The sequence below is a fragment of the Sinohyriopsis cumingii genome, unplaced genomic scaffold (genome assembly GCF_028554795.1).
Source record: "Sinohyriopsis cumingii isolate HCF-2022 unplaced genomic scaffold, ASM2855479v2 utg000622l, whole genome shotgun sequence".
Lineage (NCBI taxonomy): Eukaryota > Metazoa > Mollusca > Bivalvia > Unionida > Unionidae > Sinohyriopsis > Sinohyriopsis cumingii.
The window spans coordinates 3,701,303-3,725,995 of NW_028315918.1; the positions used below are offsets into that span (position 1 = coordinate 3,701,303).

Sequence of the window (24,693 nt, forward strand, 5' to 3'; positions counted from 1 at the left end):
GATTGTTTATTTTAAATTGGGTTTTTTGTCATCTTCTTTTCCAACCATTTAAAATTAATTATAGATAATAACAAGTGAAGCATAATATATGGCACATGTCTCAAATTATCTTTTGTTTGAGAATCAGTTCACAATTGGACAGGTAGACTTTCAAACTTGCCTTCCTAATGTTCTGTACCCATTTAAGGCTTCAGCAAGTACTGATGACCCTTCAGCAACAGCAGTTAGATGAACTGGCAACCTGGCTAGCCAAAATGGAGGAGAGAATAGCCAACCAGGGCCCAATTGGAACAGACTTACAGACCATCAAGGCTCAGGTGGATGAACACAAGGTAAATATTCAGGCCAGTTTCCGTTTCAGGTGCCATTATGCATACATTAAGACATACATTAATTTTTCATACCATTCTCATAATAAAATTCACAAGCCTCGGTTGTATTGTAAGGTAACCAAAGGAAATCTTCATAAAAATTAACTCCTTTCCTTACCAAGCATAATAATGTTACAGAGGCCTTAAATTACAACTTTAAAACAATGCTCAATAGCATCATAAATGAAACGTTTAGGGTAATGTTTAATTTGCAGTGCAGAGCATATTATAATTTTAATTTTTGGAAAAGTTATGGATCAGGTACTAACTTGAATATATTCTCATCCCTGTTAGACTTTCAGGTCTCATTCTATTTCTAATTTTCAGGTGAACGCCTCAAAGATGTTGACCAACATCCTTAACTCAAGTTTAACTCTAACCCTAATCCTATGTTTCTGACTAATATTATTCCTTTTAGCACAAGTTATGCTGAAGATTATTTTTTTAATATTGCACTTATTGTATTATTACATTGGGCAAATTTCATCTGACTTGCATGTAGTTGTTTTGTTAAGGAAAGCAGCACATGTAAATCAGTTAATTGCAAATCATTAATATCATTGTCACACCAAGTTAATTTTGTATATACTTTATGTAGGAAAGTTTTCTCTGTTAGATCAAAAGGCAAAATAATTCATGTCCACTTTGGCCTGTTCCAATGACCCATTTCTTTTCTTTTACACTGATATTATAAATGTATAGCTGCATTTCAAAAATGTTAAGAACATATACCCCAAATGATATCAAGTATATGATTTTGCGCATATCACTGTTCCTCTTAAACATTGGAATTGATGAAGTAAATGATGTTTAGTAATTTTTGGGTATATTCCATTAACACTGTTTTATAGGGACATGCGTGAGGATAATGAGAGGAGGATGTTGCTATTTTATTTCTGTTTCAGGCACACGTGTTGTGCACCCCTGGTTTAATGGATATTAGTTAATGAATCTTATAAATAATTTACATTTTTTGTTTCCTTTTCAGAAGCTACAGGAGGAGCTCGAACAACAGCAGAGGAAGGTGGACAGCTTGCAGAACATGGTGGTTGTGGTAGATGACAATAATACCGAGTCAGGTAACTCAGTCTGAATTGTCATTTTACAATTCATCTTTATTAGAATACTTTCAGTAAACAGTTCTGTCTGTTTTGGTCGCAAATATGATGCATGAATGAAGGGTCTGCTATCATGATGTTAATTTTGAACTGATCAAAGTCAAAATTTGTTCTAGTGTTTAGTAAAACTGGTGCCAATGAATGAAGTCATTAACTGACCCTTTGACTGCTTGGGACTGAGACTTTTACCATTCCTATGCCTGTGTCAAACTTTTTGTCAGACTTGGTAGGTCACCCTACAGTGTCAATGTTTTTAAGATCCAAAAATGATTTACTTAGACAAAGGTACTTTAGAAACCAAAATGTGAGTGTAATTGTTTACAGTAGTCAATTTAAGGGGAAAAAACCAGGTGAGTGTGCTATACCCATTTGTGTCTCTTGTTTTGAAAACAATGTGCTACTACATGGTTCATACAGTCTTTGAAGGTCTTTGGCAGTTTGGGAAAAATGAGGTAGCATTTTCAAAGACCTGGAAAGTTTGGGAAAATCTAGCAGATTATCCTGAGGTCTTAGAAAGTCTTTAAAAATTGAAATAAGCCCAAACATTTTAATTTCTTTCTATGATCACAAAAAAAATTGTCCAAGGTTGTTGGATTTGAATGTAGTCCAGGTTTTCCTGGTTTCTTTCTTTTGATGACCCATTCAGTTTAATTTCATCATTAAACAATATTGCAGTATTTTGCATTCATTGTTTTCTCATATAGCATAACTTTTATACAAAATGTTAGTGAAAATAGTTCTTGGAAATCTATGTTTGTGGTCTTTGAAAGTTTGGGAAAAGTCTATGAATTTATCATTCAGAATTCTGTATGAACCCTGTATTATGAGTCATGAAATGAAACCCGTCTTTTTAAGATTCAAACATTATTTCATTGACAAAGGTACTTTAGAAACCGAAATGCGTTAGTGTAATTGTTTACAGTAGTCAATTTAAGGAAAAAAACCCAGGTGAGTGTGCTATACCCATTTGTGTTCCATATGGATATCATTGCATCTGATGTTTTGTTCAGCATGTGAGGCCATGGAGAAGCAGTTGCAGAACCTTGGAAAACGCTGGGCCACAATCTGTCACTGGACTGAGGAACAGTGGCTCCACCTGCAGGATGTGCTTCTTAAGTGGCAGCATTTTGCAGAGGAAGAGGACAAATTTTCGGACTGGCTGCTGGAGAAAGAGGCTGTTCTGATCAGGATGAAGCACATGGATGTGTCGGATCAAAATCAGGCCCTAACTCAGGTTCAGGAACTCAAGGTACAAGCACACTTACACGTGGAAGTTTTACAGCAGTACTGTAGTATCATCAATTTTTGTGGGGGACTGATTTTTGTAGTTTTTGTTATTTCCCTGACCCACGAATTTAAATCCCCAACAAAAAATGAGCCACGTAGGATGATGACCCCCCTCTGTTTTCTTAGTGTTTCATTTCTGGAGATTGACACAGCTACTAGTAGTTGATATATCAAGGGCAATACCATAATCTGGTAGTTAAATATAAGCTTTTACATGTGTTTGTTTTATTTTTTATTTTAACCTTTTGAAAGAAGAATTATAACTAATTTTATATTGCTTCAGTGCACACATTTGATAAGGTATCCGATAGCTGTAATTTTACACTCGCTGCCTTAAATCAATATGTGAGATAAGTAAGGATAGAGAGAAAATAGAGAAAAGGCATAAGGTATTCAAACTATAGGAATACTGAAAATGAAAGAAAAAAGTAATACAAAATAACAGTATATGAAAATTAAGTTTAATACTTATTCAAATCGATCCTTCATTCAGGGACTACAGTTGTTAAAACATTTAAATCCTTATAACTTTTTTGAAACGCTATTAATGAAACACTATGTATATACACTAATTACAGCAGATTATTAAAGCTCACACTTCACAGATTTTTGGAAAAAGCCACTGTATTAACTTTGTGTCAATCAAATCTCATGTTACTCGCAAATGCTTCTCAGGTAAATAATCACCAAATTGTGAATTAAACAAGTCCAGCTTTCTCAAAACCACTGACATTTAGGTCCGATCTTTCACTCATTGTCACCTGAGCTACAATTATCCATTCAGCATGAACTGGCTTGATTAATGAGGTTGCAAGGTTTACTAATGCTGTGCACTTATCATCACCAGTAACATTTTTTCCATAATGGCATCCATAACCTGTTTAGCATACCACTTGTGAAAGTGTGACTTTAATTCTTATTTAATAACTGATTGGCTGTGTCGACTTCCTTTGATGTTTAGGACTTGAACAAAAACATGGCAGAAGTGATTTATCTTGACAGGTGTTTTATTTGTGCTCATAGAGATGGAAGTATTGTTTTAGTGTTGTTGGCTATGTTGGCTTCGACTGATGTTATTCACTTGGTCAAAAACATGGTGTAAGTATTGAATTTGCCAGGTCTTTGATTTGTGTTCATACAGGTGGTAGTATTGCTTTAATTAAAGTGACCGTCATTGAGCCGGCATAGTTTTATTCTTTTATATTCTTTATTTTGGGTATTTGTAAATATTAAACCATACAATTTAATACTTACTAATATGCAAACTTGACAGGCAAAACCACGATTTTATGTACCCATGAAAATGTTTTTATCTCTCAAAAAAACCACTACAAGTCTTATCATGTGCCTAAGTAACTTGTGAAAACATTTGGATACAGTGAAATGAGTTGCACCATGTAATTTCTGTTCTGGATCTTGCTCTCTTATATAACTATAGCGTACACTTTTTACTTACTGGCATTGACTATAAATAGGGTTCCTGCACCCTCCTGATATTTAAGGAGGTCTTGAATCCAACTGGAATTTGAATTCAATTAAAATATACTGGAAACCTCTTGCTGGTTTATTTTTGCCCTTTTCTGCTGAAAAGCATGTGCAGGATTGCATATGGTTTGGGACTTGGAACAAAACATTGCAGGAAACCAGCGAGCTCACAGTCTATGTGTGGCACTGAATATAAGTGATTTCCTGTAGATGTCACTTTTCTGATGGCATTTGTTATTGCTGTTCATCATTATTGACATTGTTGTCATTAATATTGACATTGTTGTCAACATTTTTGACATTGTTTTTGTTACTGACTGTTATCAATAAATGAGATTGTTGTCAGCATCAATGTCAGTGTTGTCATTGACATTGTTGTCATCATTTTCACTGTTGTCATTTATGACATTGTTGTCATCAGGCATAAAATTTCATGCATTTCAGACAATAGAGCGGGATATGGTGCAGCAGGTTAAAAAGTTTGAGGCACTGTATGAATGTGGCCAGCAGATTGCAGAGCGTGTGAACAATGAAGAGGCAGTGCGTAAGCTGAGTACACGACTTGAAGAGTTCCAGGATCGATGGAAACGTCTTGTAGAGCAGATGGAGCAACGGAGTAAAATGGTACGAAAATCTAAAATGAACTCTTGGACTAGGCTTTGTCTACCTTCTCATAGCAATGCTTTTCTTTTAACGACTGCAAACTATTACTGTTGTGCTTCAGTAGCACTGTTGAGTAAATACTAAGTTTTTCATAGCAATAGGAATTTTTATACATTATAAACTGAAAACCATCCAGGTGTCAGAGTGCAAGTAAAAAGGTGATATGTAATGTTTTAATATGTTTGTGATAAGTTTTACACACTAGAAAGTATAACTATTGTTCAAAAATCAAAATGTGAAGTAGTAAAATCATGCTGTTGGAGATATTTATGTTATGATAGCATGGATTTTCTTGAGACATAGTACAATGGAGAAATACATTTTTGATTTTGGTAGCAGTGACAATTTTGTTTTGTTAGAATAGGGAGAACGGTCTTGTGCTTGAACATTTCAGGACAGTAATTGTGGTTTTACTGTTTTTGCCAGCTTTGCTGATACATTGCTTTTAAAGTCTAATTTGCTAAAGAAACACTGTTGCTGTGTATACTCACTTAAAAGTCGAATCTAACTGCAGTCAACAGAGACACTGATCTGGCAGATCAGGGTCTATGTTATTTGTTGTACTGATTACTCCTAACTGTTAAGTATATTTATTTTGTATATGTTACTTTTTCTCCAAGATTATATGTTATGTATAATGTATTTTGGACTTGACCTTGTCCAAAATCAAGTTCATTGTATACCTGACCAGAACCTTTTATTTTGTAAACAAATAGTGCATAGTTAATATTTCTCTGCGATTGTGGATTAAATATTAGGATCATTATCAAAAGAGGTAAACATATTTATTTGGGTCTGGGTCTAGAACATTGAATTCGCTCATTTATTAACCTGGTCTTTCTGATGCTTGCCATGATCTTTATTATAATTTTAGTAATGGATTTTATCTTGTTGACAACTTAGAATATTCTAGAACGATTTTTATTATAATTTTAGTAATGGATTTTATCTTGTTGACAACTTAGAATATTCTAGAATGAGCTTTTGACCCTCATCTTGGTTCTACTTATTTGTCTTTGCTTTTTTATATAATGTTTACTTGAACTTGAGAAATTACTCGTTCTTGCATTTAGCATTTGAGGCAGAATCAGTCTTATTGTTATGTTCAGTATTTCATTTAGGTGGAATTATTTATTCAGATTATTATTCACTGGAAATACAAAGTGCTTACCTATAATGTTTTTGGACTGGAACATTAATTTGGAATTATGTTTATTTCAGACAAGAACATTTTTAGATTATATTATTGTGATACATCAAAAGACTTGGCGCATCACCACACCACAGGCCACTGGCACACTAGTGTATTCGAGACTTCAGACACATTAACATCTTCAGTAGTTGAACTTATTTGAAATATCACTGAAATTCAGTAGGAACTTTATACATTTGGGTCTGTGATAAATCTTTTAGGACTATTTGGGCTTTAATCTGCATTACTGTAAGTTCTGTTTAAATTTTCGCTTTAAATTCTGGGGAAATAGACTGCTTGTTGAAAATTTAGAAAAATCTTGATGGTTTTCACTCTTCCCTGTTACTTAGTTGAAGAGAATAGAGCCATAACACTGACAGACTGCATAGATCCAGATCTGCCAGCACATTATGTGACAGCAGATCAGGGTCTGTGCAATTTGTAGTTTACTTGATTTATTAGTGATTGTATATTGCAAAAGTATAAATGTCCTCAAATTCTAACATATGACTATTATCCCCTAAATGGCTGGCAAATCCCTTTGTATCACTCGTTAGGATTAATTTTAGTGTAACACTTGATGATGTCACAGGAACTTGAATGTCGCCAACCCCAGCCATTCAGCAGGCAGCTTTATATTGATGAGACTTTTGAATGAGTTCGATTTTCAGAATGCTGAGTCATCATTATAAGAGTTATGCCCCTTGATCGCTTGATCTCCTGACTTGGGTTTTTGTAGTATAACCTCGTTAAGTTTTCTTGGAATTTTAACCAAGTTGGCCATCAGGTTCATTATTGATGAGAACTTTAATGAGTGTGAATACCAACATTTATGACATGCATGACAATAGTTTTGACATCAGTGACTAGTTATGAAAGCATTGACATCATTTGTCTCCAGATTACTTATTCTCCCGACTTTTGTTTTAAGAGCATATGTTTACCTAAGTTTCTATTACTTAAAATAAATTTGGTATGCACCAATATATTGCTGAGACCCTGACAAATTTTGGTTTCAATTTTATCTGCTTCATCATTTACAGGAGTTCCATTCCTTGATTGACCATTCTCCTGTTTTTGATTTCTGCAGCTCTACTTTACTGTGGGTTGTTGGTTTTCAATCGAATATGACCTGCTGCTTTGCTGTGGGTTGTTGGATTACATCTCAATTCGGTCTGCAGCTTTATTTTACTGTAGGTTGTTGTATTTCATCTGAATTTGGCCTGTAGCTTTACTTTGCTGTGAGTTATTGGATTTCTTCTGAATTTGGCCTGTAGCTTTACTTTACTGTGGGTTGTTGGATTTCTTCTGAATTTGGCCTGCAGCTTTACTTTACTGTGGGTTGTTGGATTTCATCTGAATTTGGCCTGTAGCTTTACTTTACTGTGGGTTGTTGGATTTATTCTGTATTTGGCCTGTAGCTTTACTTTACTGTGGGTTGTTGGATTTATTCTGAATTTGGCCTGCAGCTTTACTTTACTGTGGGTTGTTGGATTTCACCTGAATTTGGCCTGCAGCTTTACTTTACTGTGGGTTGTTGGATTTCATCTGAATTTGGCCTGCAGCTTTACTTTACTGTGGGTTGTTGAATTTCATCTGAATTTGGCCTGCAGCTTTACTTTACTGTGGGTTGTTGAATTTCATCTGAATTTGGCCTGTAGCTTTACTTTACTGTGGGTTGTTGGATTTCATCTGAATTTGGCCTGCAGCTTTACTTTACTGTGGGTTGTTGGATTTCACCTGAATTGGGCCTGTAGCTTTACTTTACTGTGGGTTGTTGGATTTCACCCGAATTTGGCCTGTAGCTTTACTTTACTGTGGGTTGTTGGATTTCATCTGAATTTGGCCTGTAGCTTTACTTTACTGTGGGTTGTTGGATTTCATCTGAATTTGGCCTGTAGCTTTACTTTACTGTGGGTTGTTGGATTTCATCTGAATTTGGCCTGCAGCTTTACTTTACTGTGGGTTGTTGGATTTCATCTGAATTGGGCCTGTAGCTTTACTTTACTGTGGGTTGTTGGATTTCATCTGAATTTGGACTGTAGCTTTACTTTACTGTGGGTTGTTGGATTTCTTCCTAATTTGGCCTGCAGCTTTATATTGATAAGACCTTGAATTAGTTGATATTTTCATCATTTCACAGCATCAACAAGAGTTATGTCCCCTGACTGCTTGTTTTCATAACTTTGGTTTCTGTGGCATAACCTTTAAAAAGAATGTTGGATTTCAGTCATATTTGTTGTGCAGTTTTATATTGATTAGAACTGCCTATATTCCTAACTTTGTTTTTTAAATGCTAGTCCCCATGTTTAAAGGTCATTCAGGAACATTAAAGTTAATGGGGTCCTTATAAATGCATCCATCTTTAATACTTCTTGCCAATAGTTGATTGGTTGATTGTGTAAGTAATGTTAATTTAATTAACCCTTTACCCTGTAGTGTCTGTTACTGTGTAGGCTGGCAATATACAGATGCCAAAGCCATATAGTACAGTGTGCTATAAATAGAACACCTGTTACTTGAATGACTGTAAGAATAGCCCTTCTGTAAAATTATGGCAGTGTAGTTTATGTTAAGTTCAACATAAATTTTAACCATTTTACCTTTTTTTATACATATTTGTTATCTATATATGTTTTTAGTGTAAAATATGATCTTTATAGTAGTATAATTATTTTTCATTAGAGAATTTTTTATATGCTTTAAAATCTTGAGAGAATTCATTCACTGCCAAGTCAGTGAAGCTAAGTGACCAACCATAGCTGACCATTCTTGACCTCTAAATCTGTTAGTTCATTGTGTATGTGTGTCATCTGGATTTTTTACATAGTTTAGCAATTTTTCAGTCATATCGCTACAATGTCTGCAGTGTGACATTAAATTGATGTCTAACACTGAGACATCATGCTGCAGACATGTAGCATGATGTCCCACCCAGTCATATTATCCTGATACCAGGCCAACCAGTCCTAACACTAACCTCTTAATGCTGAGCGCCTAGTGAGGCAGATGTTAGTACCATTTTTAAAAGTCTTTGATATGACTCATCCGGGGAATGAACCCATGACCTACTACATTTGAGGCAGACACTCTAACCACTAGGCCACCGGAACGGTCAGTTCATTACTAAATCATCCAGATATGACAAATTATTAAAAAAATCTTTATTGGTGACATTGGCATTAGAGCCTATATCTGACTTCCTGAAGCATTCAAAGTACGAGTTCTAATCATCCAAACTCAAGAAAGTGCTGAATAAAATCCATGACCTCCATTTTGGATAGTGGACAATATGACCCAGTGTATATTAAATAGCAGATTATGACTATCTTAAATAGGAAACGTGATGTAAAGGTAGTTTGTCTTAGTGCCTGTAGTTTCTAATAGGGGATTTTCACATAAGGTGGCACTTTGATAATCAGCTTATAATGGCTGATTTTTACTGTGGCCTTGATATATGCATATTCAGGCAACTAAATATGCTTGTATGTGAATCACACTGAGGTGTTGACAAGTGCTTCCATTAAAGTAATGGCATCCAAAACTGCTTGTGAGGTAAAGGGTTAAGTGCTTTCACAAGCTTGCTTGCAGAGAGTGGTCTTGATTTAAAATCATGTTTTGATTTTTTTTGAAGATTCTCAGGTTATGAATATTTGTAGCTCACATAGAAATTCCCTAAATTTTGCTGGCAGTGATAGACTAAAAGTTTTTTTTATGTGAGGTTTCTATTCATTATACATATGTATGATTAGCTGGTGGAAAGCTGTTATGTTTCAGCATGACTAATATTTTGTATGCCCGTGCATCTTTCATCTTTTCTGTTCATCCATCCATCCTTTTGTCTGGCACAGTCTTGTGAATGCAGTTAGTACTTCAGTTTTTGATAGAATTCTTTGTAACTTGATAAATATTATGACCATCAAAGGACGAGAATTCTTTGTAACTTGATAATTATTATGACCATCACCGGACGATTTGCTTATTGACAAATCACTTTTTTGTTGAGAGTTGCTGACCATTTTGACTTGCAGCTTATTGCAATGTATGGCAAAATCTTTTGAGAACTAATATCCGAGTTTTCATTGAGTGAAACAGTAAATGTTATGGCCATTATCTTAACATAAATCACTCTTCTTTGGCAATTTTTGTTTGTGTATCAACATATAATCTTGTGCACACAGTTTGTCTTGTAGCTTTTTACTGATCATTTTGAAACTTGGTTCCTATTATGTTCTTCATCTAAAGATGTGTAAGAGTTATTGCCCTTTGGGTTATGTGACATACCGTATTTACCATGTTTTTGGACTGCAACAAATAATTACTTTTTTGTTGTCCGAATACATATCAGATTCTTTAATTAGGTGCCCAAAAACATACAGTTGAAGATAGATTTATTCCCCCCCATGTCTGTAACGAAGTTACCGTTAGCTCACATGACGATGTGCTGCCATGAAGTAAAACAGGTATTTTGTCAAGCACCACGGAAAGGATAATGAATGAAAAACAGGCATTACTTGCCTATTTTGTCTATGTGATACATGTCCATCCACCAGAAAACACAGCCATACATGTATTAGAGCCACGATTGTGTGTGTATTTTCCAAAAGAACCACCATATTACTATATAATCTTGCAATCCACAGTTTAACCCTCTGCTAATCGGTGATCATTAAAATCTACATTACCAATGCGTGCAAGCTTAATTTCTGTGTAATTAAGATATTAATGCAAACTAAATAAAAAGATTTTGGAATTATAATTTTTAAGATATTTATGACAGAAACATTTTAGTATCGAGAGTAGAAATACCGGTACATGTATGATGGCTAATCTTAGAGCACCAAGGGTGGGAGGCTCCATATGGGGTGAGTGTTGTATACACGCATAGGAAGGGTAAAAATAACAAGCAAGTTGCAATATACAAGTCGGCCTGATTAATATGTTGGTATTTTTAAAAAAAATAAAGGTGATCTATTTGTTGTGGTTCTCTTTTTTTTTTTCTCCCCACCTAGCCAAGGGTAGCTTCAAAATGAGTAGAGCTTGCTGACTCGAAACAATCGACTGCTCAGAGATTGTTTTGATGTACTGGTATGTCAGATTTCAAGGTATCTAGGTGATAACTGTTAATAATAAAACTTGTGGGATTTCTTTGACAGGTGTGTTTGGAAGTAAAATGTAGCCATCTGGATTTCATTAAAAGAGCACACGATGTACCGAACATTTAGCACCTACAATCAATATTTAACGTCTACAAACAGGTTTACTACCAATAGAACAATAACTATGTTTAAACCTTGGTATATAATGCCTCAGGGGTAAGGGGTTTGTTTTGTTGCACAATGCCAATGAATTTTACTAATCCATACCGACTCTCCGATGTATTGTTTAATGATATAAAGCAGGGGTCATGGTTTCTAATCAAAGCCATAACTGTCACACCTGTTTGAAGTGGTTTCGTGTGTAATAATGTCTACACTGACAACCAATCGTATGTTTGTTAGCCAATCAAGCTATATAAATATAAAGAGGCCAGTAGGCCATCCACAGAAGTGACCTTGAATTAATGATTCTGAGGATACATCACAAAAAGAACCGCCTACGAAGAAAGCTGCTCTAGATGATGAGTCTGATTATCTTGAACCCGAGAGTGCTCCACCCGGTTCTGTACGTGGTCACTATAAACATTATACATTAAAGCAAAAGCAGGATATCGTTAACAATGCAGAATGTCTGGGAATTAGACCTACAGCAGAAAAATTCAAGATTCTGAAATCCACAGTGAGTACCTGGATGAAAATTGACTTTTCTGCCAATCGGAACTTGAACGGACATTTGCCTAAGTGTGGACGACCCATTTCATATGGACAAGCTATGGATAAGATAGCTCAATGGGTGCTCACTCAGTGTGACTTACAAATTCCAGTCAGTGTTCAGGGAATATGTATATATGCCAAGGAGCTTGTCTCAACAGAATTTCTGGAGAGCAAATTCCATGTTAGTTGTTCATGGTGAGAGAGTTTCATGAAAAGACATGACTTTGTGCTCAGAAGCAGGACCTCTCTTGCCGAACGTTTACCCAAGGATTTGGAAGAAAAGATTGCTTCATTCCACAAGTTTGTGATGGATAGACGTGAGGAGGACGAGTCTGACAATAAGTTTATTATTCACATGAACGAGTCACCGATGTACTTTGATCTTGTGCCAGGGAAAATGGTGGACAAAGAAGGAATGAAAAGCATTCTGATTCGTACAGCTGGCGTGGAGAAGAGACACATTACTGTAGTTTTAGCCGTTGCAGGTTCTGGCGACGTATTACCTCCAGTTAATTTTTCAAGGGAAAGAGACAGCTAGATCTGAAGGTACCAAAAGGGTGGATTATCACAGTTCAAGAGAAAGCATGGATGGACGAAACGCTAATGCTGCGATGGATTGAAGAAATTTATTTGCCATTCACCAGAAGAGGGCGATCACTATTAGTTATGGACTCGTTCCGGGCTCATATCACTGATGACGTGAAGAAACAGTTGCGGCACGGAAACGTTGTGCCAGCAATAATACCTGGAGGCTGCACATCCAAAGTGCAACCTCTTCATGTGAGCATCAATAAACCTGTCAAGAGCTACCTCTGCCGCAGCTGGACGGAATACATCAGGGATGCTATGAATGCATTAATATCATCTAATGAAAGCAGCAACGGATGGATCAAGACAGCCAGCAAACAGACTGTATTGGATTGGGTTGTAAATGCCATGGACACATTGAAGGAAAAGGGCACAATGATAATTAAATCTTTCAAGGTGTGCAGCATCAGTGTTAATCTGAGCGGAAGTGAAAACGCGCTGATCAGAAATGACAAACAATTAAACAATATGGATGATGATAGTGATACAGAATTTGAGGGCTTTTCGCCCGAGGACCTACAAAAGGCTATGGACAAGCTACTTGATATTGAATAATATATTTAAATATATTACAGCATTAAATCATATTTCTTTTCATTCTTTGATATTGCTACTTACTGTGTATGGATTAATATAACAATGTTTATCTATCTGCATACATACATAAATATTTACATACGATTAAAAAATTTAAATTATATTAGTTCATGGAAGTTCATGATCACAATAAATAATTGGCTACCAAATGAAGCGAATTTTATATCAGTTAAATTAACGGTAAACACGCTGTGAATTTTACAATAAAACGAAGCAGCAGATCTTCCTAGATTGTGTCAGAAAACATAAATTGTAGAAAAAATTATAGCAGAGCAAGGTCCGAAAACTTACAAGGCATTTAAGTATTATATTTTCCACAAAAAAACGGTGTCCGAAAACAAACAGTGTCTGAAAACATACGGTAAATACGGTAATCTTCAAGTTTTCATTGGGTTATTGGCAAACTTAGTAATTAATAGGTAAGTTCGTGTTCATGGGCACCAGTATTAGATCAACACTTATATTAGAATAATAGCAGTAATTCTGATAGAATTTTGATACACATAGTTGGTTTGTCATTCCAGATTGTTGGATCAGGGATTGACCTCAGTCAGATCCCAGAACTGAAAGAAGACCTGGCAGATTTTTCAGAGGAAGCTAAATTACGCTCCTCAGCATCTTCAGTTGCGAAGAGAAGGAAAATGGATTCTGTTTCATGGGTTGAGTTTGACAAGCAGTATAAAAAATTATGTGAATGGATTGAGAAAATCGAATCTGGCCTGGAACTTTTGACACAAGATGAAACTTCACCTCAAGAACAGTTCACTGAGGAGGAACAAGTTGTGCTGATTGAGGCAAGTAAAATAATCTTCAGGGTGTTTTTCTGTGTATGCTACATTCTTATAATTGATCATTATTTAGTAAGAATTATGTATTGTGTTAATTAATCTTCATTCCATTAAAACAGTATTAAATTGAAAATGTGGCAGTATTTAATTTACAATTACTGATGATGGGTTTTCTCTTTTTTTTTAAAAATTAGTTTTCTAATTGTTACAAGAAGATAGAGTAAACAGTTGATTACCATGCACCAGTTGACAGAGTATTGAGTCATCAGGTCTGAGGAATGTCCTCTAGATGTACAGTTTGGTTAATTATGATATTAGCATTTATCTTGACAATATTTTATCTTGTCAAAATTGATGTTTCTCAGGCAGTGTGGAAAATTGAGGTTTGACCGTATTTTCAACTTTTGATGAAGTTACTGTTAGACTTAAAAGCACTCTTCTTGAAGTTGGCTTTCAGCTCCCAATCATGATACACCATTTATTCACACTACATAATATTGATTTTCAACTTTATTGCACAAATGCCATGATCAAATTGATTGGAAAGTCTTACCTGTATATCAGATCATTGATTGGGGAGTCTTACCTGTATAATCAGATCAAGACTGCTTATGATCATATGTAATTGATACTAATTTTTAAGTAATCACAAGAGATTTTGTATTCAGGGATTTTATTGGGAAATGTGATAAAAAATAATGCAATTCTAAACTTAATATTTTTAAACTGTATGTTCCGTCCAAAGTTATATTTAACAGTCATTGACAATTCTGGTATGTGTAAGATGTTCTGCTTAAAATTTCTTGATATTTTTGCAAGCATTTTAAAAAGTTTTGCATTTGATGAATTTATCTAATTTGTACATTTGCATCGGACACCAATTATCATCTTTGTGGTCTTAATCCAAAGGAGTTTGCTTTGCATAAAAACACAACTGCACAAGTACTGACATGTAATTGGTGTATTCGATGATGAGGTTTTTCTTCAATAAACAAACTGTTTCTCATTTGGATATAAAATATTTGTTCTGTGCATTCAGTTTTTTGTTGTTTACATTTTTATTTTACAACTTGCATTCATTTGTAATGAAATATGTGTTTTGTCATCATGGTTTTGAAGCTAGATGTTTTTCTATGAAAAATTTGGGATTCTTCACAGGACACAGAGCAGGAAATGAAGTCGCACTCAAATGATGTTAACCGAATTCTCTCCCTTGGAAGAACAGTTGTTACAGAGTTAAAAATGGGTATCATTTATTTCTTGCTTTGCACATTAAGACTTGATAGGCTTTTCTTTGCAATACTCATCATGGAGCATATACAAACATTCTGTGTATATAGTTCAATACTTGGGTAAAAATACTTTTGTGTGTTTTAAATTCAGTTTTTGACAGCAGAGATTTTAACGAGTATACAAAGATTCTCTTTGCTTGCATGACTTTTTTTATTTGGATTTCTTTAAAAGATTATTGTGATTTTAATTAACTTTATTTTGATACCATTTTATTCTCCTGTGAAGAACCTAGTAATGAATCGTTCCAGTCTGGTTTCAGTTTTCCCACGTAAAACACCTGTTACATGAAATTTGATAGAAAGCTTTTGCTGAGACTAAAGGGTAGAAACAGTTGCCTAGTTGAGAATCAAAAGACTTATGCATTTTGATTGCATGAAAAGAAAAAAGAATATACACAGGCTTTATATACAAGATTCAAAATAGACAAAAAAAGTGCTGTTTTCTTCGCCTAACTAACTTGGAAATGCTTGACTTTAACCTGAATATAAATTGTTGAAGGTAAAATATTTACTATGTAACACACACATTTAGAATGGGTATAATCATAGAAAATATCTGACAATGAGAGAACAAAATAAAACACTCTACTCGTAATAAGTATGTACAACAACATGTAACCTGAATGCATTATGTGAAGTAGTACCAAGGGAGTTAGTATTTTATTTGCCAGAGATGTCCTAAGCTGTCATTATAGACTAATTAAAAATATCCATTCCATTTTTAATGTTTAGCTGGAGATTCAAATGATGTGGTATCCTTAGCTGTACAGAGTCTTGAAGAAAGATGGGAGAATTTGAACAGACAATTTTCTGAGACCCAGGCCAAGGTCAACTTGAACAATGAGATCAAGAAAATTTACTACGAGCTTGGCTCCCTTCAGGAACTCATGAACAGCTATGAAAAGTGGATTGGAACAATGGAGAGGATTCCAGAAGAGGCTGTGGAAATTAGCAGGCAACTTGAACAGTGTAAGGTATGTATCGTGAATCTCTTAAAAGTAGTAGATGTCAAATTTTTGGGCTTGGTTAAAATATACCATATATACTGGCTTATATGTTAAGTCCAACTGCAAACTGCATTGATCCAGATTTACCATCACATAGTGTGTGGGTAGATCTGGGTCTTTGTAGTTTGTTACTAGTCATCAACAGAACAAACAACATCTGCCAGTCTGTAATGGCAGATCAGTTTTTTTTTTTAAATGTTAAGCTAGTATATACAGTACGTATCCTTGGGTATTTAATTTGGGGGATTTTTCATTGAAAAAATGAATGCATAATAAGGCCCAAAAAATAAGGCCTAGTCGACCCACCATCCCAGTTTCTCATTGCAGACCCTAACACTTTTTCCCCCATGGTACAATTATCTTACAAAAGAATCTCATTAAAAATATATAATGATTTTTTTTTTAAAAAATACCTGCCTACCAAAATTTTACAACTAGTGCAATAGGAAACACATTTTATTTTTGCCTGAAAGATTGAGTGATGATTAATGTGTCTGTAAGAGATGATACCATCATTTACTTGCATACATTTCTGAGCAAACAGGCTTAATTATGTTGAGTATGTAAGTTATTTATTCTTAACACTTAGAATAAATGCAGAGATGTGAGTAAGAGTAGATGCTGACATACTTTTGCATATTTGTAGAGGCAAACATGTTAAATTTGATTAAGATTTCATTTAGCTATTTATTGTTCTTAAAGACTAATCAAAATGCAGAGCTTTTGACAGCTACTAATGTTATTCAAAGATATAAGTGCTTGAACAAGGCACAAACTTTGATTAACACTTGACTTTCTTGAACTTGAATAATTTCCTGAACTTTTATTATTTACTTGAACTTGAACAATTTCACATTCCTCAAATGTTTACAGACTTAATTGGACTACATAATTGAGTATTCATTATTACAGATTTATGCAATATGTGCCTTGGGAAGGACACACACCATGATAAATTTTGTGTTTATAGCATCAGATGGCATCATTAGAGTGATGCAGAGATTTCAAGTTCATGTGGATAGCACATTTTCCTTGTTCCGCAACTGTTCAGGGCCTATGGTTTCAAAAAAGCCTTTGCACAAAAACTTAATTCAGGCTTAGGCTTCAGATTTTGAAAACATTAAGGTGTCTGAAATTGTCTTCTTATGTGTGTATGCTAAAGCTAAAATAATCTTGCTTTTTTCATAATTCTGGCACCAATGGGAGTCATGTCATGCTAGGTTGAAAATCTTGAATTTTGAATACATATGTTGTGGTCAAAGATATCGTGTGACTCTAGGATCAGTTTTAATGTCCTATAATGGTAGATTGATGTATTTTGATGTGTACTCAGTAATATGATGTACCACCTGAGGAAATTATATATATTGATATAAAAAATGTGATTATGTCTTTTAGGGACTTTTCAAGTTTTACCTTTATCTTTCATTTTATATATCTGTTTTAGATTTTAGCATCTTTAACTTTTATTTTATATACCTTTCACAGGTTATTTGCATCTTTACCTTTTATTTTACATACCTTTCACAGGTTATTTGCATCTTTACCTTTTATTTTACATACCTTTCACAGGTTATTTGCATCTTTACCTTTTATTTTGCATACCTTTCACAGGTTATTGACATCTTTACGTTTTAAATTTCTCTTATGCTTCGTTTACAAATATTTGCAAGGGTTTTCATTTCCTGAATATTCTGTAAAAATTCTTCATTTTTACAGGATTTCTGTTTTAATTGGCACCATACAGCAGTTATTATGCTGAGGACAAAAGCCAATACTTACTTTCTAGGCCGTACATAATGATTTTTGGCTTTGGGTTTGAGTTTAATTTTCGCATTAGTAAATCTGTTCAGCTGCATTCAGCACTGCAGGTTGTGACTAAAAAAGGTTTCACTTGCAACTAAAAATTCATAATTGGCAAATGAAAATTGCAGCTGGTCACCCTTTGGTGGCCATTCACCAGAAGAGCTTATGGGATAATTTGTTGGTCATTGAGTTTGTTATTATTACTATTCCTAAACTACTGGGACATTTGCCATGGGTCCTTAATGAAGATGGTGCCATTCTGTCCTCTAGTATGGTGACTACAGAGGACATCTGGGGCCCCGAGTGGCCGAGTGGTCTAAAGCGCTCTTCGTTACGGATCACTGCCATCTCACCTCTGTCTGCGGTGGCTCGAGTCTAAGATTCAGCCAATGTGGGTATGTGAGAAAGCTTGCCAGTAGCTTCTCGAGGGTCGATGGTTCTTTCCGGGGTTTTCCCGGGTTCTTCCTCCACCATTAATACTGGCCGCCATGTATAGCCTATCGTGTGCTGAAAAATGGCGTTAAACCCAACAACAACAACAACAGAGGACATCTAGAAAATCTTATTACAACTCTTGTATGGATGGTCAAATTGACTTACTTTCTATAGTGTTTAGTTGGTCTAAAATGAAAATGGTGCTGATCCAGTATAGCTAGCACAGTGATCATCTTGAATATTTTGTTATCACTCAGAAACTTGAATGCAGGTTTAAGCGCTTAGCAGTAAAAGAGAAGAAATTATCCTATTTCTGACTCCTGGAATTATTTTGTTTTCCCACTAGAGTGTCAGGCCTTTTGTGGTACTCTGTTGAAAAAAAGAACAAAAAGCAATGAAATACACTACTCCCTCACTATGATGTTGTTAACATGAGCATTGTAAGTAGGTCACCTTACATTGAGGTATTTTATAATAGTGTTACTATTATATAATGCAATGGGATCTGTAACCATAGATACCATTATAGAAGGGACCACCTTATATTGAAGTTCCATGCATTGAGGGAGTACTGTCAACAAACAATTAAAGCCATCATGCTTTTTTCAGATCAAGCTTAAGGCGATAAAAAGCCATGAAGATCGAGTAGAAAAGATGAATCAGCAAGTTCAGTTGCTTCTGAAGAAGTCTAGGTCACCCAAGCTGGATGATGATTTGAGAGATTTCAACAAACGATGGGAGGTCATTTTCAAAAATATAGGTAATTTCTGCGTTATTATTATTATATTTTTCTTTTGCACTGAATTGCTTGAAAATGTAAGAATTCTGACTTGGAGCACTCAGATTTTAAACGTTCATTACCAGGTCTTTAAACATTCCAGGTCTTTAAGCATTCATTACCAGGTCATTTGATATCTAGATTTGTTCAGGTAGACCTATTGGACCAATGCTCAATCAAACCCATGCGCATCCCATTATTTAATTTTATTTTAATTGTGAGTAAACAAGTAAATATCATTATAAAAAAGCTTGAAAAGACTGCAGTTGATAAATCTTGTGGTGGATATAATTTTAATGTGTGAACTTTATTACAAGTATATCATTTTTTTTATGAATGCATGCATGATATGAGAAATTTGTACAGATCTCCTGGATTTTGACACAGTTCTGGAATTTAACATGGTCATGCAATGGACCCAAACTGAAATTTTAAAATTAATGTATACTTTCGAATGTTCATTTGACTGAAAGATTCTTGTGACAAGTTCATTTAAATTAGTCATTATTGAAACTTGTGGCTATGTCCTTCACCATGTCTAACTACTATAAGCTATTTTATTTAGTAGCAGCTTATACAAACTCAAAAAGTGCCAATCAAATGTGCCACAGTGACTATTTGAGTCATGCACCCATTCTAAGTCAATCAACCAAGATTGATGAATTTTACTGGTTTTCTGTACTTAAAAATGACTGGTCTTTAGAATCGCCAACACAAGTTTAAAAGACGAAATCATCATGGTCATTTGTTAAACAGTCATATCAAGAACTTTTCATTTTCTCCAGGACCCTTGGCAGCTTATGTGTCAGACTATACCTGAATAGATAACAATATTGCTGAAATATTTATGAAAATGATTCAATTCTTTCAGACATTTTTAATTTGTAAACCAGTCTTGTCATCATATAAACACTATTGAATCTGCTTCTAGTCTAAATGAATGGTTTTGCTAATGATAATCTACCATGAATTTGGTATCCCAGATACCTCTTGGTGAAAAACTCCATCCAAATGCCAGCCATTTTTGCTAGAAAAATATATTAACCCTATCTACACCTTAGATATTTCTGTTTTTCGGGTCTGTGAATTTATTTGGCAAGCCACTGCATTCAATCAAAATTAAGTAGTTCAAATTTGAACACTGTTCTTTCATGATCAAGACAAGGGAACACACTTCTTGAATGGACTCATAAATAAAAAAAATTCTCTGCCAGTCTGTACAAATAAGTTTCACTCACATACACTTGTAATGGCTTCTTTCTGGTATGTAGTCAAACTTTCGGTGTTATACTTACAAAGTATCCTTTTGAAGTAAATGACCTCCACCATTATCCACCGATGCACAATGCACCATTCTTACATGCCATTGGTTAGTTGGCATTACATCTGTAGGGAGGCAACTCATGAAGTCCAATAGATGTCGCTAAGACAAAGCACTAAAATATCTGCTCGATTCAGCAAAGGTGTAGAAAGGGTTAACATATCGGAACCTTGGTTACCAAAGATGAATGCAAACTGGCTGGTGGGTGAGTCTACTTTTTGAGAAAGGTAAACACAATAGAAAGGATGCAGTTAGCTTAGGGATGTATCCAGAGTTGGCCAAACAGCATCAAACAGCTCACTCCTGGATTCACAGACTGAATTGTCAGCCCCCAAAAATGGACATGAATGAGGGATCACTGTAATTAATAAACATCTTGAGTTATCTTGACTAAGATGTCATGGGATTAACATTAGCCATGCCATTCACAGGGAATGGAAACATATATGACATGGGATTAACATTAGCCATGCCATTTACAGGGAGTGGAAACATATGATAGTATTTTTGCATTGAGATGTGGAAGGTTCATTTGAAAATTCAAAATATTTGAAAGAATTGAGCCGTTTTAATGCAGATTTTTAGCAATTTTGTACTTTTGTTTAGCAGCAGACAAGCTTTTTTGAGTCCTGGAGATATCTGTACTTTTGCTTACATCATGTCAGTCATTTTAATATACCATATATACCCGCTTATATGTCTAGTCAAACTGTAGACAACAAAGATCCTGATCTACCATAGCATATCTGCAGATCAGAGTCTGTGTTGTTTATTCTTCTGATTACTCCTAAGAAACTGCATAGACCCAGGTATGCCAGTGAATTCTGTGATGACAGATCTGGGTCTTTGCAGTTTGCAGATGGGCTCAACTTATAAGCGAGTATATACGGTGATAATGATTAGATATTTTGTAAAAGTGATTGAGCATTGTCTGGTGATGATTTATGTACAAACTTACTCATAAGCTGAGTCCAACTGCAAACTGCACAGGCCCAGATCTGCTATTGCACAATGTGCTGGCAAATCTGGGTCTGTGAAGTTTGTTAGGAGTAATCAGTAGAACAAATAGTATAGACCCTGGTCTGCAGTTGTAGTACGCTTTGGCAGATCAGGGTCTTTGTTCTATGCAGTATGACATGACTTAGAAACGAGTATATAAGGTAAATACAGCAGTTGCGGACCTGCCATATCACTCACCTAATGAAGATGACATGAACAAAGATATTCTTGTCTAAATTATATTTAGTCTCCATGTTGGAATTCTCTGAGTAGCTTGAAATGTATCTTTTATTGCAGGTTTTGTTTGGGCTTTTGCTTTGTTTGCATACCTTGTGATTTTCTTGAAGAGTTACCATTTTTTTTCTAAAGGATAGACCAGAAATCTGTCTGCTGACACTGCCCCTCCCAGTCATATTTGAATTGTTGTGCAGAAAAGAAGATTGATGGATCTGTTATTTGCATTGTGGAGATTGTTTATTGATATTCAAAATGCACTTTTCAGTTCAAAGACAGGAAAATGTCTCTGCATATTGATTATTAGCATTCCTTTATTTGGATTTTGGAATGGTTATTTAAAGCAATTCAGACCAGAGGTTATTGAAAAAAAAAGAAAAACCTTGTATTTTATTCAGTTGACAAATACTTGGTTTTTTTAACTTTTATGTTAGGATTATCTTGTTATGACTGCAACTTCCAGCATGGCAATTTTGATAATTTCAGGTATTCAGGAATGTAAGTAGACCCAGCATGGGCTTTTTTCCCAGATCTTTCCAGTTCTGAAGTATATACTGGCATGAATCGTTTAATATTTTTCTTTTAAAACCTTGTATTGTGTCATGCTATTAAGTGCATCTTTTTGTATGTATTCATATGTTTGCATTTACCCAATGAGCTGATGAAATTACTGAGTAGTTTTCAACATTTGAGATGAGTCTTCATGGAAGACGTATATGTATCAAACTGCATGATATTTTTTTTTATTGAAATTAATGTTTGCACAATCTTTAATAAATGCACACTCCACTTTTTGTCAGAACTTGCATAACATACCCACTTTTTAGTGGACATGGCTCCATGCTAGCATGGCTTGTGGGAGGGAATTGGCAGTGAAAGTTGGACTATAACATAATGATTTTCTCTGAACCTAGCATTATACATTTTGTATAATTGATACTACATAACTTTGTAGCTAAAATAAATCTTGAAATTTATTTCTACATGTGTTTTATTGTGAGTAACCACATAAAGAAACTGAAAATGAACAACCAGGGTGGAGCATTCTTGACATTAGCTAAGGGAGCTAACTTTTCTAGTGTACACATGCACAAGATTGGACACAGTTTACACTATTATTGGTGTGCAGTAATTATGAGTAGCTTTGAACCTAATTAAATTTTGCCAGAATATATTTTTTTTAACACAGAATGTAGGTATTACATCAGATGTATGGTAGTAATAAATCGTGTACATTTGTATTGTGTGATTTTGATTTTTAATGTAGCTTTAACAATTTTAATCATATTGCTATAATGTCTGCAATGTGGCAGTTTATAGTGATGTCTAGCACTGGGGCATCATGCCACAGACATGTAGCATGATGTCCCACCCAGTCACATTATCCTGGCATCAGGCCAGCCAGTCCTAACACTAACCTCTTAATGCTGAGCGCCAAGCAAGGCAGCTGCTAGTAACACTTGTTTAAAGTCTTTGGTATGACTCTGCCAAGGTTTGAACCCATGACCTCTCGCAAATGAGCCAGATGCTCTAACCAGTTAGGCCAATGGAGTAGTCCAAATCCTGTACATAATTAGTGTGTACTGAAACTGTACTGAAATTGCATTTTGTTTATGGAATGCTGTATGAAATTAGTTTTAAAAAATGTGCTTGCAGAATGTTATTTTTTGGAGGTTTTTTCCACATTTGTTTTAACTGTGCTTTTAGTCAGCATGACAGACTTGCATCTGAAAAGGTGCATCCTTGAATCCTAGTATTGGATCAGTTTTGGTTGGCTACCATGCGCTATAGACACAAAACCAAAAGAAACACTCCATCTATATGTCATCTTGATTTCTGCAACATGACTTTATTGATAATTTTATTGTGTAACCAAATTTGGTTTGGAGCTCTATGTTGATGAAAGAGTTTGATTTCCAGCTAAGTGGTCATTTGGATGAGTTCCTGGTTGTCAGCTGTATTGACTTTAGTTAACACAAAATAGTTATATCAAGGGTTGTCAGATTTGAAATCAAATTTAATATGCAGCTTTATATTCAAAAGACCTTTCCAGCATTCCACATCCTACTGACCATGATTTCTAATGAATAACTTTACCAAGGTTTCTTGTCTTGGATATCAGCCAAATTTGGTATGTGCTTTTATTTGAAAAGACCATGCAAACATTAATGTAATTGATGTCTATTAATGGGATAGTGAAAAAATATTTCTTGTATTCCACTCCACTGAAGTAACTAAATTATTTCTCTTGGAAAATTCAGTAATTGCCAGCCTTACATAAAGAAATGGCCACATTTTCTAGAAGTTGTGGATTGATTTTTATCATCAGAACAGCCAGGACTATAGTGTGTCCTTGGGCATGGCACTTTGCTCATTTGGCCTCCACACGATGTGATTTTCTTAGTGTACCACAAAATTCAAACCATACTTGCCATGTATAGTGTCTAGACCCAGATCTTCTGTGACATGGTAGCAAATTGTTAGTGAGGAATCATAAAATAGATATAACGTGGCATACCTTGATCTGTTGGCATATTATTCAGTGACAGATCCAGGTTTGTGCGCTTTGCTGTTTTATGGGTTACACATAAGCAGACACAGTATCTGTCTAATTATGTATAGAATTCAGCAAGGAGATTAAATCAGATAAATTTACATCCACATTACTTCGGAGAAGCAGTTGCCAAGATGGTGGAACATGATTACATGTATTTGGGACTTCCTGTCCATATCAAACATTACTTGTTATTTTACTGCAGACTGTTGTAACATCAAAATGCTAGTGCTGAAACTTGATAAAAGGAAAAAAAAAATTTCCACAGTAGCTAACGCACAGTCATTTTATGATTGTTGTAGCATCATTGTTTTACCACATATATACTAGTTTTGAAAAAGTAGCATTGATTCAGTTGAACTTAA

The 24,693-nt window shown here is 35.0% G+C and overlaps 1 protein-coding gene across 7 annotated transcripts in view; it reads left to right on the forward strand.

The window, feature by feature from the left end:
- Positions 1-24,693, forward strand: part of LOC149773699 (dystrophin-like) — a 494,817-nt gene that overhangs the window by 69,798 nt on the left and 400,326 nt on the right. For all 7 annotated transcript variants that reach the window (XM_089946224.1, XM_089946223.1, XM_089946219.1 and 4 more), the window contains 8 exons: positions 188-332; positions 1,360-1,450; positions 2,500-2,738; positions 4,706-4,885; positions 13,639-13,908; positions 15,061-15,148; positions 15,927-16,168; positions 19,052-19,202. In XM_089946224.1, coding sequence (XP_089802350.1) covers positions 188-332; positions 1,360-1,450; positions 2,500-2,738; positions 4,706-4,885; positions 13,639-13,908; positions 15,061-15,148; positions 15,927-16,168; positions 19,052-19,202 — 1,406 coding nt within the window. The remainder of the gene's footprint in view (positions 1-187; positions 333-1,359; positions 1,451-2,499; positions 2,739-4,705; positions 4,886-13,638; positions 13,909-15,060; positions 15,149-15,926; positions 16,169-19,051; positions 19,203-24,693) is intronic.